This window comes from Giraffa tippelskirchi, chromosome 2, assembly GCF_054371585.1.
Source record: "Giraffa tippelskirchi isolate mGirTip1 chromosome 2, T2T-mGirTip1v1.2.pri, whole genome shotgun sequence".
NCBI lineage: Eukaryota > Metazoa > Chordata > Mammalia > Artiodactyla > Giraffidae > Giraffa > Giraffa tippelskirchi.
Genome location: NC_137276.1, coordinates 115449406 through 115466222, shown reverse-complemented (window position 1 = coordinate 115466222; position 16817 = coordinate 115449406). Strand labels below are relative to the sequence as shown.

Here is a 16817-nt window from a genome sequence, read left to right as displayed (position 1 = left end):
CTGAGAAATCTTGGAAATGCCTAGAAAGAATTCCTTTCTAGGCAAGAGTTTCATCCTGTATTGGTGCTGTTTCTCATCATGTTGGTTGATTAAACAAGTGCTGACCTTACAGAAAAGAGCATCTCCCCCATCCCCAACTTCCGTTCATCCTCTCCTTGCCCCTCTGGTGCCTGTGTCCTCCTGTCCCTGCAGTCCAGTTTGACAGCTCTCTCATGGGTTTTTGCTTAACTTTAGAGACTCCAGTGCTTCACTTATTTGGGAAAAAATTGAAGAGCCATCCATAGACTGTCATGAATTTGAGGAATTGTTTTCTAAATCTACTGTCAAGGAAAGGAAGAAACCCATTTCTGACACCATCACAAAGACCAAGGCTAAGCAAGTGAGTATTCATATGTTTTCTGAAATTGGACAGTATTTTGGGCATAAGTGTGAACTTTCACTGGAGAAAAACTTTGACACCATTTTCAGGGCTGTGTCCCCTCCACAGTCTGTAAGCAGATAGCAGGGGTTAGCATTTTAGAACATGAGGTTAAGTAAGACTTTCCCAGATAGAACAGCAAATAATTATCTCCACCAAGTGATCATGTTCTGACTATTTGATTTGTAGCCCAAGGATCCATATTTCCAAGATTTTAGCAATTGCTTGCTTTTATAATTAGTTGTCTAGAAACAAACTGGAAATCAAGCAAGAAATCCAGTCCTTAGTAACCAATCATGTGTTTGGTATTTTGTTCCTATTTTAACACTTGAGTGGATGCCCTGTAGAACCTAGCTAAATAGTCACCTTGAACTTGACATGGAGAAGAGACTCTTGTATCCAGTTCCAGCATCTCCATTGTGTGTTAGATCCTTTGATGCATCCTGTGACACTTGAGTCCTAGAGAGAAAGAAAAGTGCATTTGGAAGAAAACAGTTTCATACAATATTTTCCCACTGGTCCACAGAGTGGCCTTGATCATGAAATAATTTTGTATATCTCTCAAGGCAGCCATTCAGGAAAGTATAGTAAAGCCCAGAACAATGAGCTCAGAAGGAAGGCACTGCTGTTGGTGTGCATCTTTCACCCTGAAGAGGGGTGGTAGCAGCTCTCTTTTTGGGTGAAAGAAAGATAATTGAGGTCTGAAGCCTCAGAACTCTCCTGGCACAGCCTCCCCAGATGAGTGAAAACTGAGGGGTGATATGGTCCTATGAACTTTTGCTCTCGCCTGGAAGTTGTAGCTAGACATCTGACCCAGAGTTGTTTTCATCTGTATTCATTTCAGACTCACCCCATGTGTCTCTATTGCTCTAACAGTGATGCAAACTCAAATGTGACACAGTGAATTTTTCAGAACCATTTATTGTGACACAGCTGGTTGCTGGTGACTTTAGATCAGAAACAATGGTAAACCTGCACCTTGTAGGCACTGAATAAACATTTGTTCTGCAAATAAACCAGGCAACTGGAGGAGGAGGACTTTATACATACCCATGACTATTCCTGATAATGATTAAAGCCAGAAAATCACTTATCTGACAATAATCAATTTCTTCAAGGTGGCTCTGTCATGGAATAAAGGTAAATGAAGAACCACATTTTTTCTGGCAGAGGTAAATAGTCTGAAAATCTTTCCCACAGCATCTTTGTATATAGGACGCATAGACTGAGTCATCGTGTCTCTTCTCGTGGACCGTACTGGTGATGGAAAAGCTGTTTAGGTGAGGAATATGGGCAGGGCAGCATAGACGCCATGGAGGGCTGGGCATCAGGGCCATCACCTATCAAGTAGACAGGAATGACGTGGGACATTTATTTTATGGGATGAAATTCTTGCCCTCCCTGCCTTGCATCACTGCCTTTTCTTTGTTAAATGAACGTAAATAAGGAAGCTGTCTCATAATGCCTGAAAGTATAGGATTTTATGATTTCTTTGACATCGTGTTCAGTTTTTAAGCCTCCTGAAATGAGATTATGTCCAAATCATGAAGACAGCAACCTCAGCTAGTTGGCATGAGATGCCTCCTTGCATGCAAGCTGCATATCTGAGTGGAGCATCATCTCAGCACAGTTGTCTCACCCTGTCATGAGCCTGTTCCATAAACCATGGGGACAAACCTTTGCCAGGGTTATCATTTGTACCCATTGGTGGTGATGCAGCTGTTGACCTTCAGCTTAAAGACAGTTTGTGGACCCGTCTCCATCCTGACTTCCAATGAGCTTGTCAGCATCTTCTTGGCCAGGGTCTAGTTCTCAGCCCTGCTTTTCAGATTTGTTTCTGGAAGGAAAAGTATTTTTTTTTCCTTGATGTGTTGGTGAGAGACCAATCTACTACAAACAGTTATATGGCTGAAGAAAGCTAGTTTTATTTAACTATGTTGTGTTTGAAAGAAAAAGCTATCCATTCTATATACTTTAAAATTTCCATCTAATTTAAAATTTTGTTTAAGGAAAACATATTTTCTGGATGCAGGCAACATCGGGTCAAGGGTGCCAGCCCTCTGAGGAGCTGAAAATCTCCATATAAATTAGAGTCAGTCCTTTGTACTTGGGGTCCCTCTGTATGGTTCCATATCCATGGATGCAACCACCCTAAGCTCGTGCAGCACTGCAATATTTACTATTGAAAAATATCTGGATGTACGTAGACATGAACAGTTCAAACTGTTAAAAAGTGGTTCTCCTTATTATATGCAGACATTCATTTCCAGTGAAATTAGTAGCCATTAATGCTGTGATGTGGTTTTATGAAAGTGTTTCAAGCTATTCTCATATGTGATGGAAGCTAAGAATTCCGGTTTTCTTTAAATACTTCAAAATAGCTTAAATATTTTTTGTGATCTGTTGTCTTCTTGAAACTAAGAGTGTGGCTGAATGTTCTGGCCTTTAATAACTCTCAGAAAACACATCTTCAATGTGGTAATGGAGGTTTCTTCGGTGGACACCTTGCTGTGTGGCATGATGAGAAAGAGGATGCTCTGTGGGTGCCGAGTGGCAACAGTATGGAGTGTCTGTATTTCTCAATCCTTTCTCCCCCGAGTAACTCAAGACAGAGCCTTTCATTTTTCCTCATGGCACCTGTGTTTCAGTTCTGTGCTGATGTCTTAACTCGCCCATCTTCATTGTGGTTATGAAAACATAAGGAGATTTGCTGAGAAGGTACAGGGAGTTTATCAGACTGTTATTTCACCTAGTTCTCCTTTAACAAATGAGTGTGATGCTTCCAGGTCAGAATTAAACATCAACCTGCTGATTTGGCACAACAGCAGCCCCAACTCCCAAGGAATCAAGAGGAAGATGGAAAAAACCAGTGTCGCCTGAGGCCCCTGTTTGACACATTACACACACACAAACCTGTCCATTTTTAAAGTTTTTAAGAAACCATCTAGAGAGACTACACGTGACCCGTGTCCTGCCACTCACAGGCGAGCTCAGTGACTGTTAATGTTGAGTTATCCTAAGCCACTTCAAGATCTTCATGTCCAATTAAAGATTAAGTTTGACTGAGCTTATGAGCAGGAAAGTGAGAGGATATACACTGGAATAATTTTGACAGTAAAAATTTCCTCAAAAAGAAGTTTCTAGTTAATCCAATGTCAAGTGAGTTGCTGAGAAAATATATTTTGGGAAACACAGTAGCAGCAGCAGCTTCAGCAGTAGTAATAGTAACAATAGAAACATGGCAGCCAGGGAGACTGCAGGCGTGTGGGTGCAGTTTACCCTCTGCTGCCACTGTCTCTGCAGCCTCACATCAACTCAGTCCATCCTTGTGCATGGGCTCCATGGTTGTGTACAGGCTTAGTAGCTCCGTGGCATGTGTGATCTTCCCAGACCAAGGAGTGAACCTGGATTGGTAGGCAAATTCTTATCCACTGGACCACGAGGGAAGTCCCTGTGCCTTACTTTTACTAACCCCAAATCTTTATCTTTAGATTTAAAAATATGTTTTATCATATTTTTATGGATATCAGTGTCAGTGGATATTTCAGTGTTCACAGGCTGATGGCCTGCATGATAATTTGACAGGCCTAGTTGTTTGTATTGGTGTTAAGTTTTCTTGTAGCATGGCAAGGCTGTGTTTTGATTGGATGGTTCTATTTGTCTCTTAGACCTAAAATAATATCTGAAATACCAATTGTAACAAGACAATTTAGATCTGTTTTGGGGAATACATCATAAGCATTTAGTACTTTGTAACCTTTAGCTTAGTATCTGCTTTTAATAATGTATTTCTATTGCAAGCCTCACATCGAAATACAAAGCTATAGTTAGATGAACATACATATTGTGGATTCTAGATTTGCTTTAGGTGTTGAAAGATACATTATATTTTTGGAGATGCTTTTCCTAAAACTATTTGTAGAGCATACCCAGTCAATTCAAAGAATGCAACAATAATAACCATTGTTTAAAATTTTTTTAGTCAAAATATTATTTTTGCATTTCTAAACATATGGCTAAAAAACAGAATGCCAAATGGCATAATAAAAAGGAAATATAATTAGGGTAATGATCCATGACCTTGCTAGATGTACTAGGAAAATTATATTTGATTGTCCTTTGAATTGTGAAGATTTAATCATGATGTTGAAGTTAAATTCTTTGGGACTTTGTATTTATATACTATGATGATATTAAGATTTTGTTGGTCTAGGTATATTAGAAAAGGGTATTAAGTTTTAACCGCTGGGGTGTTTATTATGATACATTGACATTGAAAAAAGGGTTTGGAAAATATACTTAAGATTCACATTATGTTATATGATTATCTGTGGGAAACTAAAACTCATCTATGCCTAAGGGAGGGAAGACTTTGATCAGATGATGGGAGAGTGTTTTATCAGGTGTGGAGAACACAGGAAACTGAAGGGAAGGGGGGACACCAGTTATGTTCAGCATTGCATCCTTTCTTGACCCAATGGGAACAGAGTTTATCCATTGGAACTGGGAGTACAGCAGAGACAAGTGGCAGCCATGCCAGGGAGAACACAGAGGTCCTTGGGGCTTCCCTTGAGAGCCAGCACTGACCAGTTCTGTCACAGTGGGCACTGCCTGCAATCAGGACTCTTGAACAGTGTGAGTTTCTGGACTTAGGATGTGGCTGTGAGAGGAGATGAGGCTGGAAGTGGGCCTTGTACAGAGGAATAAGTGTTGGATTTGGAAAACAGCACCATGAGCAAGGATTAACCTTGCATCTTGTTTAAAACCCTAAGAAATCAGGCAGTAGAGCAGCAGGCTTCTGTGTTCGAGAAGCTCCTGTCTGGCAGTTTCAGGGCTGTGGGTGTGGACTGTTGACAGTCATTTCCCATCACTGAATGTGTGTCCTTCTCATCCTCCAGCAAAAGTCTTTAGATTTTTCTTTTCTTTTTTTTTTTTTTTATTAATTTGTTTATTTTAGTTGGAGGCTAATTACTTTACAATATTTTAGTGGTTTTTGCCATACATTGATATGAATCAGCCATGGGTTTACATGTGTTCCCCATCCTGAACCCCCTCATTGGACATATGAATGAGAACTGAGATAAGTTAGGCCCGAAGTTAATTTTGTTGTCTTGGTGCTACATAGTGGAATGTATGTTTCTGTACCATGGACAGCAACAGGATTCTGGGGTACCCGAGAGAGCAGAAATGATGCTGCTGACAGTAGACTGGTTGTTCCCAGGGTACTTCCTGTGACCTAAGCTGAAAAATGTTCCCCATTATTTGTGGACACAAATTTAAGACTTAGAAGAAAAATTAACTTTCTTGTTGGTATCTCTAGTTTTTTTAATTTAAAACTTAAAAAACCCTGATGCTGGTGGAGGTTGAATGCAAAAGGAGAAGAGGGAAGCAGAGGATGAGATGGTTAGATAGCATCACCAACTCCATGGCCATGAATTTGAGCAAACTCTGGGAGATAGTGAAGGACAGGGAAGCCTGGCATGCTGTAGTCCATGGGGTTGCAAAGAGTTGGACACGACTTAGTGACTGAACAACAGCAACAAATAAATAAGTGTATGTTTCCTTTTCAAAACTATGTGCATAATGGAAAATATCTAATATATCTGCTGTTTTTGATTATGTTAATAAGTGAATTTTTAAAATTACTAAATTTGTAACTTGAAACTCCATCTGAAATATCATGTTAAAAATTTCTTTGAAGTTGGACCTTCTGGACCAACAGACAAGCAGCTTGGCAGGTCCTCTTCCAGTAAAACAGCAATTTTACTGGTGAGAATTGTAACAAAAATACTTATCTAAAGCCTCTGGAAACTGTCCTCAAGGCATAGAGGAGAGGGAGAAACACCCACTCAAGAAAATTTCCTGAAATTCAGACCCATGGCATCTGAGCCCTGAGCGGCTCCATTCCAATCACAGGGTGTGTGCACCCGCGGCTCTGTCTGTGACTGTGGCTCTGCCCTGGGGGGAGGCAGGAAGCCAGCATTTCTACTTTCTTCAGTCCTCTTGCAGAAGCTCTGTTTCAGGCAAGCATGGAGAACTAAGGAAGCATCTGAGAAGGGTTGTCTGGGGATCATAGTCAGCTCTAGAGGTCGGGAAAGCTGTGCACATTGCCTCTGCTCAGGAGCCATCAGGGCAAGGACACAGGGTACTTGAACAGTGTCCCCAAACCTCATACAGCTTCATCAGAACCAAGTGGAATCTTCCTTGCACGAGACTCTTAAACACACCTTTGTGCAAACATTACCCGGGGAAGAATCCTAAGCCAGGCTTAAAAATAAAGTCAGTTATACCTGAATCAGAAAGCTGTGTGCATGCCCCAGGCTGCACCTTCTCAGGAATGATTAGAGAAAATCAAAGTTACTAGTTCCTGGCTCAGTGTGGGGAGAAATTCTGTAAATGCCTCTCACCCACAAAATGGTTAAGAGGAAAGCTTTAAGTGGTTAAGGGAGCAGAAGCACACTCTTTAGCTTTTGCTTTAGATAAAAACAAGGAGAAGAGCATGTGCAGTAAGGTCAGGTTGCACATTGCCTCAGGGACAGACTTCCCCAAGGCAGTACAGCCATGTCACTGAGCAAATGAACAAGCAAACACAAAGACAGTAAGTTCTGGGGCCAGGAGAGACAGGTCTGTACCCAGAGCTTCTAATATATTATCTGAAATGTCCAGTTTTCAACAACAGTAAATGAGACATGTTGTTGTTTGTTGTTTTAGTTGCTAGGTCATGTCCGACTCTTTGCAAACCCATGGAGTATAGCCTGTCAGGTCCCTCTGTCCATGGGATTTCCCAGGCAACAATACTGGAGTGGGTTGCCATTTCCTTCTCTAGGGGATCTTCCTGACCCAGGGATCGAACCCGTGTTTCCTGTTTGACAGGTCGATTCTTTACCACTGAATCACCTGGGAAACCCAAATGAGACATACAGAGAAACAAAAAAGTGTGATCTACATACAGAGATACAAACAAACGGGCAACAGAAACTTCTTTCATTGGGGTACACGCGTCTCTTTCAATTCTGGTTTCCTCGGTGTATATGCCCAGCAGTGGGATTGCTGGGTCATATGGCAGTTCTATTCCCAGTTTTTTAAGGAATTTCCACACTCTTCTCCATAGTGGCTGTACTAGTTTGGATTCCCACCAACAGTGTAAGAGGGTTCCCTTTTCTCCACACCCTCTCCAGCATTTATTGCTTGTAGACTTTTGGATAGCAGCCATTCTGACTGGTGTGAAATGGTACCTCATTGTGGTTTTGATTTGCATTTCTCTAATAATGAGTGATGTTGAGCATCTTTTCATGTGTTTGTTAGCCATCTGTATGCCTTCTTTGGAGAAATGTCTGTTTAGTTCTTTGGCCCATTTTTTGATTGGGTCGTTTATTTTTCTGGAATTCAGCTGCAGAAGTTGCTTGTATATTTTTGAGATCATCGCAGCACTGTTTACAATAGCCAGGACATGGAAGCAACCTAGATGTCCATCAGCAGACAAATGGATAAGGAAGCTGTGGTACATATACACAATGGAATATTACTCAGCCATTAAAAAAATACATTTGAATCGGTTCTACTGAGATGGATGAAACTGGAGCCCATTATACAGAGTGAAGTAAGCCAGAAAGAAAAACAACAATACAGTATACTAATGCATATATATGGAATTTGAAAGATGGTAACGATAACCCTATATGCGAGACAGAATAAGAGACACAGATGCATAGAACAATTTTATGGACTCTGAGGGAGAAGGTGAGGGTGGGACGTTCTGGGAGAATAGCATTGAAACATATATATTATCATATGTGAAACAGAACACCATTCCATGTTCGATGCATGAGACAAGGGCTCAGGGCCGGGGCAATGGGATGACCCAGAGGGATGGGATGGGGAGGGAGGTGGGTGGGGGGTCCAGGAAGGGGAACACATGTAAACCCATGGCTGATTCATGTCAATGTATGGCAAAAACTATTGCAATATTGTAAAGTAATTAGCCCCCAACTAAAATAAATAAATTTATAAATAAATAAATAAAAGAAACTTCTTTCATGGGGGCCGAGATGTTGTATCTAACAGAAATGAATTTCAAAGCACCATTTTTTTTTTTTTTTTTTAATAAATTTATTTATTTTAGTTGGGGGCTAATTACTTTACAATATTGTAATAGTTTTTGCCATACATTGACATGAATCAGCCATGGGTTTACATGTGTTCCCCTTCCTGGACCCCCCACCCACCTCCCTCCCCATCCCATCCCTCTGGGTCATCCCATTGCCCCGGCCCTGAGCCCTTGTCTCATGCATCGAACATGGAATGGTGTTCTGTTTCACATACAATAATATACATGTTTCAATGCTATTCTCCCAGAACGTCCCACCCTCACCTTCTCCCTCAGAGTCCATAAAATTGTTCCATGCATCTGTGTCTCTTATTCTGACTCGCATATAGGGTTATCGTTACCATCTTTCAAATTCCATATATATGCATTAGTATACTGTATTGTTGTTTTTCTTTCTGGCTTACTTCACTCTGTATAATGGGCTCCAGTTTCATCCATCTCAGTAGAACCGATTCAAATGTATTTTTTTTTAATGGCTGAGTAATATTCCATTGTGTATATGTACCACAGCTTCCTTATCCACTCATCTGCTGATGGACATCTTGGTTGCTTCCATGTCCTGGCTATTGTAAACAGTGCTGCGATGAACATTGGGGTACACGCGTCTCTTTCAATTCTGGTTTCCTCGGTGTATATGCCCAGTAGTGGGATTGCTGGGTCGTATGGCAGTTCTATTCCCAGTTTTTTAAGGAATCTCCACACTGTTCTCCATAGTGGCTGTACTAGTTTGCATTCCCACCAACAGTGTAAGAGGGTTCCCTTTTCTCCACACCCTCTCCATCATTTATTGCTTGTAGACTTTTGGATAGCAGCCATTCTGACTGGTGTGAAATGATACCTCATTGAGGTTTTGATTTGCATTTCTCTAATAATGAGTGATGTTGAGCATCTTTTCATGTGTTTGTTAGCCATCTGTATGTCTTCTTTGGAGAAATGTCTGTTTAGTTCTTTGGCCCATTTTTTGATTGGGTCGTTTATTTTTCTGGAATTCAGCTGCAGAAGTTGCTTGTATATTTTTGAGATTAATTGTTTGTCTGTTGCTTCATTTGCTATTATTTTCTCCCATTCTGAAGGCTGTCTTTTCACCTTGCTTATAGTTTCCTTTGTTGTGCAAAAGCTTTTAATTTTAATTAGGTCCCATTTGTTTATTTTTGCTTTTATTTCCAATATTCTGGGAGGTGGGTCATGGAGGATCCTGCTGTGATTTATGTCGGAGAGTGTTTTGCCTACGTTTTCCTCTAGGAGTTTTATAGTTTCTGGTCTTATGTTTAGATCTTTAATCCATTTTGAGTTTATTTTTGTGTACGGCAAAGCACCATTTTAAATGTCTCCAGAAAACTGAAGAAAATGATTTCTAAAAATAAAGGAACATATGATGATGTTGTCTCATTAAATTGAGAATGCCAGTAAAGAGAAATTATTTTAAAATTCTGGAGTTGAAAAGTACAATAATCAAAATGACAAAAAAACACTAAGTGGTCAAACAGTTGGTTTCTGGCAGATGGCAGAAAAAACTGTCAGTCAAATTGAAGATAAATCAGTAGAGATTTTGTAGTCTGAAAAACAGAAAAAAGGAAGTCCAAACCTCAGAAAATTGTGGGGTATCATTAAGTTATCTATGTACATGAAATGTATCGGAAGGAAACGAGGGAGAAAAAGGTATAGGAAAAAAATATATGAAATTGTAATGGGTGAAAAGTTCCTAAATTTGATTAAAAAAAAAAACACTAATGTACACATCTAAGTTTAGTGAACTTCAAGTGGGCAAATACAAAGAGATCTCAGTTATATCTTAGTCAAAATGTTGAAAGCCAAAGATAAAGGAAGAATCTTGAAAGCAGTGAGAGAGAAATAACTCATCACATACAAGGAAACGCCAGGAATATCAGAAGCAAGCTTATCAGAAGTAACAGAGGCCAAAAGGCAGTGCAACGTCATTCAGATACTGAAATGAAAGCAGAAAACTGAGACCTTTCATCTAGCAAAACAAGCATTCATATATGAAAGTGGAATAGAGGCATCTTCAGAGAATCGAAACTGAGAATTAGTTGCTAACAGACCTGCCTTCTGACACTAAAGAGTGTTCTTCAATGTGAAGGTAAATTACAGAAGACACATGTGTTCACACACACACATCATTGGTAAACACAATTTTCATCTATATAAAATATAATATAGCTGTGTACTTCTTCTCCTTGATTCTTCTGACAGACTTTAAAATAACTGCGTAAAACAGTATGCATGTTGTTGAGCCTGTGACATCCAGAAATGAAATATATTTGAGAACAAAGGAAACTAGTAGGAACAAAAGCTGTATTGGAGTCAGAGTGACACCGTGTGGGGTGTGCATATACAGAAAAGAGTGAAGAGAACAATAAAGGATAAATGAGTAGGTTAATGTAACAATAGAAATGTATTTCTCTCCTCTCAACTTCTATGATTATATAAATTAATTATAACAGTTTATACCCTATAGAAATGTGTATAATACACAGTGTGTATAAGACACAGTGTGTATAACAGTAATAATGTAAAAATGTGGGGAGTGAATGAAGCTATAGAGGAGTAAAGTTCCTGTATTTCTGGAATTAAGTCAATATAAATATAAATTCTGATATTTAAAATAAATATTGTAAGCCCTTGAACGACCACTAAGACACAAATCCATCCATTACAAAAGACAATAAGGGAAGAATAGAGAAACAGAAAAGACTCAAGATATATAGAAAACACAATGAAAAATAGCAGTTGTAAGTTCAGCCATATGGATAATAACGTTAACTGTGAATGTATTAAAGAATCCACTCAAAACGCAGACATTATCAGATTGGATAAAAAGAAATCTAAGTAAAGAAGAGACATACTTCAGATTCAAAGATATAAATATGTTGAAAGTAAAAAAGAACAACTTTAAACAACCATAAAAGAGCTGGAGTAGCTGTACTGATACCAGGTAATATAGACTTAAAAAATGTTAGTAGAGATAAAGAGGGACATGCCATAATAATAAAAGAGTCAGTCTGCCAGGAACATTTCTAAACACAGGCATCTATCAACAGTGTCCCACAATACATGAAGAAAAGACTGACAGAATTTAAAGGAGAAATCAATAATATGTAAACAGTTTAATAGCCCACTTTCAGTGATGGATGGAAAGTTAAGCAGGGCTTCCCTGGTGGTCCAGTGTTTAAGAATCTGCCTTGCAGTGTAGGGGACACTGGTTTGATTCCGGATCTGGGAAGATCCCATGTGCTGTGGGGCAGCTAAGCCTGCATACAACTACTACTGTGCTTTTGCTCTGGAGCCTGCAAGCTGCAACTACTGAAGCCTGCACACTCTAGAGCCTGTGCTCTGCAACAAGAGAAACCATTGCAATGAGAATCCTGTGTGCAACTAGAGAGTAGCCCCCACTCGCCACAACTAGAGAAAGCCTGTGCACAGCATTGAAGACCCAACACAGCCAAAAATAGGTAAATAAAAGTTTAAAAGTTAGGCAGAAAGTTAACAAGGAACTAGAAGACTTGGACAACAGCATAAACAGACTAGATTTAAGAGAATGGAGCAATTGCACCCAATCAGCAGAACACACATACTGCTCAGACATACACAGAATGTTCCCTAGGATGGACCATGTGCTAGGACACACAAAAGCAAGCCTTTATAAACTTGAGATCAATGCCGTAATAAATTTAAAACTATTGAAAGACAAAGTATGGTTTCTGGTCATAATGGAATTAAGTTAGAAAGCAATAACAAAGAAATTTGGGGGAATTTTTAGATCTGTAAATACTAAACTCAAGTAACATGATTCAAAAAAGAAATCACAAGAAAAAATAGAAAATACTTCAAGATCAGTATGAATGAAATCACAATATATTAAATTTTTATACTATATATAAATATATATACTTAACAGATATTTTATATGTAATTCATATTTATATTTATTATGATAAATATATTTAATACTATGCAACTAAATCAGTGCTTAGAAAAATTTATAGCTATAAATATCTTATTTTAAAAAATCTGAAATCAATCCTGCCTTCCACCTTAAAAAACTGAAAAGGAAAAGCAAAGTAAGCCCAAAGCAAGTAGAAAGAAATAATTAACACTAGAGTGGAAATAAATGAAACAGAATAGACAAATAATAGAGAAAGTAAGTGTAACCAAAAGTTGATTCTCTGAGAAGATAACAATACTGAGAAACCCTCAGCTGGACCATGAAAAATACAAAAATTCAAATTACTATAATCAGGAAAAAAGAAAAGATATCACTACAGACCTAATGAAATAAAAAAAGATAAGTACCATGAATAATCATATGACAACACATTAGTTAACTTAGATGAAATGGATAGATTCTTAAAAAAAAAACTGACTTAGGAAGAAATAGAAAGTCTGAATAGGTCTGTAGAAAGTAGAGACTTAATTAGTAAAAGACAAAACAACCCCCTAAAAACTCCTCACAAAGAAAAGCTCAGTCCCATATGGCTTCACTGGTGAATGATATCAGACATTTGAAGAATTATCACTGATCATTCACAAACTTTTTTTAAAAAATGAAATAGGAGGGAACACATCCTGTCTCATTCTGTGAGACCATTTTGCTATCATAATCAGGCACAGAATAAAGTACAGAGAGCAATATCCTTTACAAATACAGACATAAATTCTCTCCAAATGCTGCCAAATGGAATCCAGCAACATATATAAAAAATTACATGTCATGGCCAATGGGATTCATCCTAAGAATGTGAGATTACATATATGGAAATCAATTACTATAATATACAACATAAAGGATCAAAGCCCTATGAACATCTCAATAGATGCAGAAAGAACATTTGACAAAATCCTGCAGCCTTTCATGATAGAGACACTCAGCAAATTGGGCATAGAAGGGAACTTCCTCAACTTGCTGGGGAGTGTCTGTGAAAAACCCATAGCTCACGTGGAAGACTGAATACTTTTGCCCTGAGATCTGGAACGAGAGGGAGCTGTCTGTTTTCACTACTTCTGTTTAACAGTCTGTTAGAGGCTCTTGTCGGGCAGTTGGGTAAGAAAAGAAAATATGTAAATGACATCTAGATTGAGATGGAAGAACTGAAACTATCTTCTCTTTGTAGGTGACATGATCTTTTATATGAAAAAAAACCCTAAAAGAATCCACTGAAAAAATCTATTATTTTGAAAAATAATAAAGGAATTCAAGAAGATTGAACAAGATATAAAGTCATACAGTCAGTGTACAAAAATCAATTCTATTTTTAGACACTAGCAATTAACACTGTGAAAAAGTTTCCTTTATAATAGCATCAAGAAAGTAAAATACTTGGGTATAAATTTAACAAAAGAAGTGTAAGACTTATACATTGAAAACTAGAAGACCCAAAGAAAGTTAAGGTCGATTCCAATAAACAGAATGACACACTGTATTTATAGAAGACACCACCAAATTGTTCCACAGATTATAGGACACAGTTCTAGACAACGTCCCAACTACCTTTCTCTCTCCCAGAAACTGATGAGCTGTTGTTGCAAATTCATGTGAAAATACAAGGGGTCCAGAATATTCAGAACAATCTTGGAGAATAAAGTTGAAGGACTTACGCTTCCTGGTTTCACAGTGATTACACAGGCACAGTAATCACAGACAGTGTGGCATGGGTATATGGATAGACTATTTGTCAATGGAATAGAATTAAGAGCCCAGAAATAATGACATATATAGTTTATTGATTTTTGACAATGGTACTGAGATATTTCAAGAGCAAAGGAAAAGATTTTTCCACAAGTGATGCTGAGACAACTGTACATCCACATGCAAAAAGTTAATTTGTACCTCTTAACCTCTACCATGAACAAAAGTTAACTCAAAATGGATCATAAACATAAGAGCTAAAACTATAAAACTCAGGAGAAAACATAGTCGATCTTCATGACCGTGGGTTGTGTAGTGGTTTCTTAGATAGACTCCAAAAGCACATATGACGAGAAAAATATAAAAAGTTGGACAACATCAAGATGAACTATATCTGTGCTGGAAACAATATAAACAAACAAGAAAATAAACAAGAAAATTTAAAAACCTGCAAAATGGGAGACAGTGTTTGCAAGTCATACCTGATCAGAAGTTAATATCCTGAGTATGTGATAAACTCTTACAGCTCAGTGAAATGAAAACAACACAGCCTGATTGATAGATCAGCAAAGATGTGAATAGAAATGAAATTCACAACCACCGTGTGGCACACCTTTGCATGCACTAGGATGGCTAGAACCTAAAGGAAAGATAGTAACTGCTGTGTCGAGGGTCTGGGGAAGCCACAGCTCTAGATTTCAGTGAGAATTGCCACCTTTGATCTACCTATTTATGTAACTACCAGTAAAAATCTAATTTTATGAAAAAGTACTCCAGTATTCTTGCCTGGAGAATCCCATGGATAGAGGAGCCTGGAGGACTATAGTCCATAGGGTCACAAAGAGTCAGACATGACTGAAGCAACTTAACACACACAAGCACACATGAAAAAGTAAATATTTTTCAGGTAGCTCCAATTACCCATAGAATAATCATGTCAGGCTATAATTTTCTGGATAAACGATAATTTTTTAAGCTTGAAAACTTTTAAAGGTAAACCTCCATGAAAGTGTATTGTCAAAAGTATAAGCTTGTTTTTAACTTACAGAGCAAAACAATTTTATGTATCTCTGAAGGAGAAATTTATCTCTTTCTTCCTTTGATGAAGTCCATAAAGATATGGACTGTGATTTTTCTCTTTAGGAACATGAACCCTGGGAATATAATGAAAAGCCCTCTAGAAGACCCACTGACCTTCCCTTGAACACTTTAGGACAGTAACAGAGCCCCCAGAGGATGCATCTGCTGTGTTTATGAAGGTTATGTCCACTATTGGTTTGTTGTTCAGTCATTAAGTTGTGTCCAACTCTTTATGACCCTATGGACTGCAGCACGCCAGGCTTCCCTGTCCTTCACTATCTCTCAGAGTTTGCTCAAACTCTTGTCCATTGAGTTGGTGATGCCATCCAACCATGTCATCCTCTGTCATCCCCTTCTCCTCCTGCTTTAATCTTTCCCATCATCAGGGTCTTTTCTAATGAGTCGGCTCTTCACATCAGGTAGCCAAAGTATTGGAGCTTCAGTTTCAACATCAGTCTTTCCAATGAGTATTCAGGGTTTATTTCCTTTAGGATTGACTGGTTTGATCTCCTTTCAGTCCAAAGGACTCGCAAGAGTCTTTTCCAGCCCTTCAGTTTGAAATCCTCAATTCTTCAGCACTCAGCCTTCTTTATGGTCCAACTTAACTCTGACTATAAACTGGATTACTGCCTGTACTAGTGGAAGCTTCAAAGGATTTTTTTTCCCTCAAGTCCTTACATATGAAAGAGGATTGAGAGCAAAATCTAAGTCCCTGTGTGTTTTTAACTTGTATATTGAACAGATGTGTGGCAGAGGAGATTTGCATCATTAAACCTAAACTTCAGTGCATAAGCTAAGATTGATTCTCCTGGCCCCTTCAGTAACACCCCCCACCATGTGCAGTGGTACATGATGCATGAAGAATAATGTACTCCTGGGAACTGTCATCTCTTACCCTTTACACACATGAAGAGAGTGAACTCAGACCCCAAACTGCTGATTTCTTAATGATGCCTCTATAGAAGAAGTGGGACTTAATGCGCTGCTAATTATGGTACCATTGTACTGTTAATATATGTTTAGCCTCAAAATCAAAAAAATATAAGTTTGGTGGTTGTATTAAATTGTTTTCTATGACACTGTGCCAGGATTAAGTGAACAAAATGCCTATTCTTTTATAACTGATAAATTTTAACTAGGTAGGAAAAGTGACTTCAAAATATCAAGTTGTAGGAAACATTTTAGGAAGCTCTAGCATAAACATGAGGCTCCCAGGTGGCACTAGTGGTAAAGAACCCACCTATCAATGTTGGAGACATAAAAGATGTGGGTTCGATCCCTGGGTCAAGAAGATCCCCTGAAAAAGGGCATGACAACCCATTCCAGTTTTCTTGCTTGGAGAATCCCGTGGACAGAGGAGCCTGTCGGGCTATAGTCCATGAGGTCACAAAGAATCCTACGTGACTGAAGTGACTTAGCTTGCGTGCACACCCAGGATAAACATTACCACCCAGAATTTGTTGGAAAGAGTACTGACAGTGGTGTCTGTGAACTTGAATGAAAGCAGAAAGAAGAGTGTTCATGGAGCGTGGTCAGCCACGGCTTTGCAGAAGTTGGGCACGTTTTCT

General features: G+C 38.7%; 1 protein-coding gene across 1 annotated transcript in view; it reads left to right on the top strand.

Annotated features, from left to right (window-relative positions):
* Positions 1–16817, top strand: part of FMN2 (formin 2) — a 389781-nt gene that overhangs the window by 164228 nt on the left and 208736 nt on the right. Inside the window, exon 6 of the mRNA XM_081574390.1 lies at positions 235–379. Within this exon, the coding sequence (XP_081430516.1) occupies positions 235–379 (145 nt within the window). The remainder of the gene's footprint in view (positions 1–234; positions 380–16817) is intronic.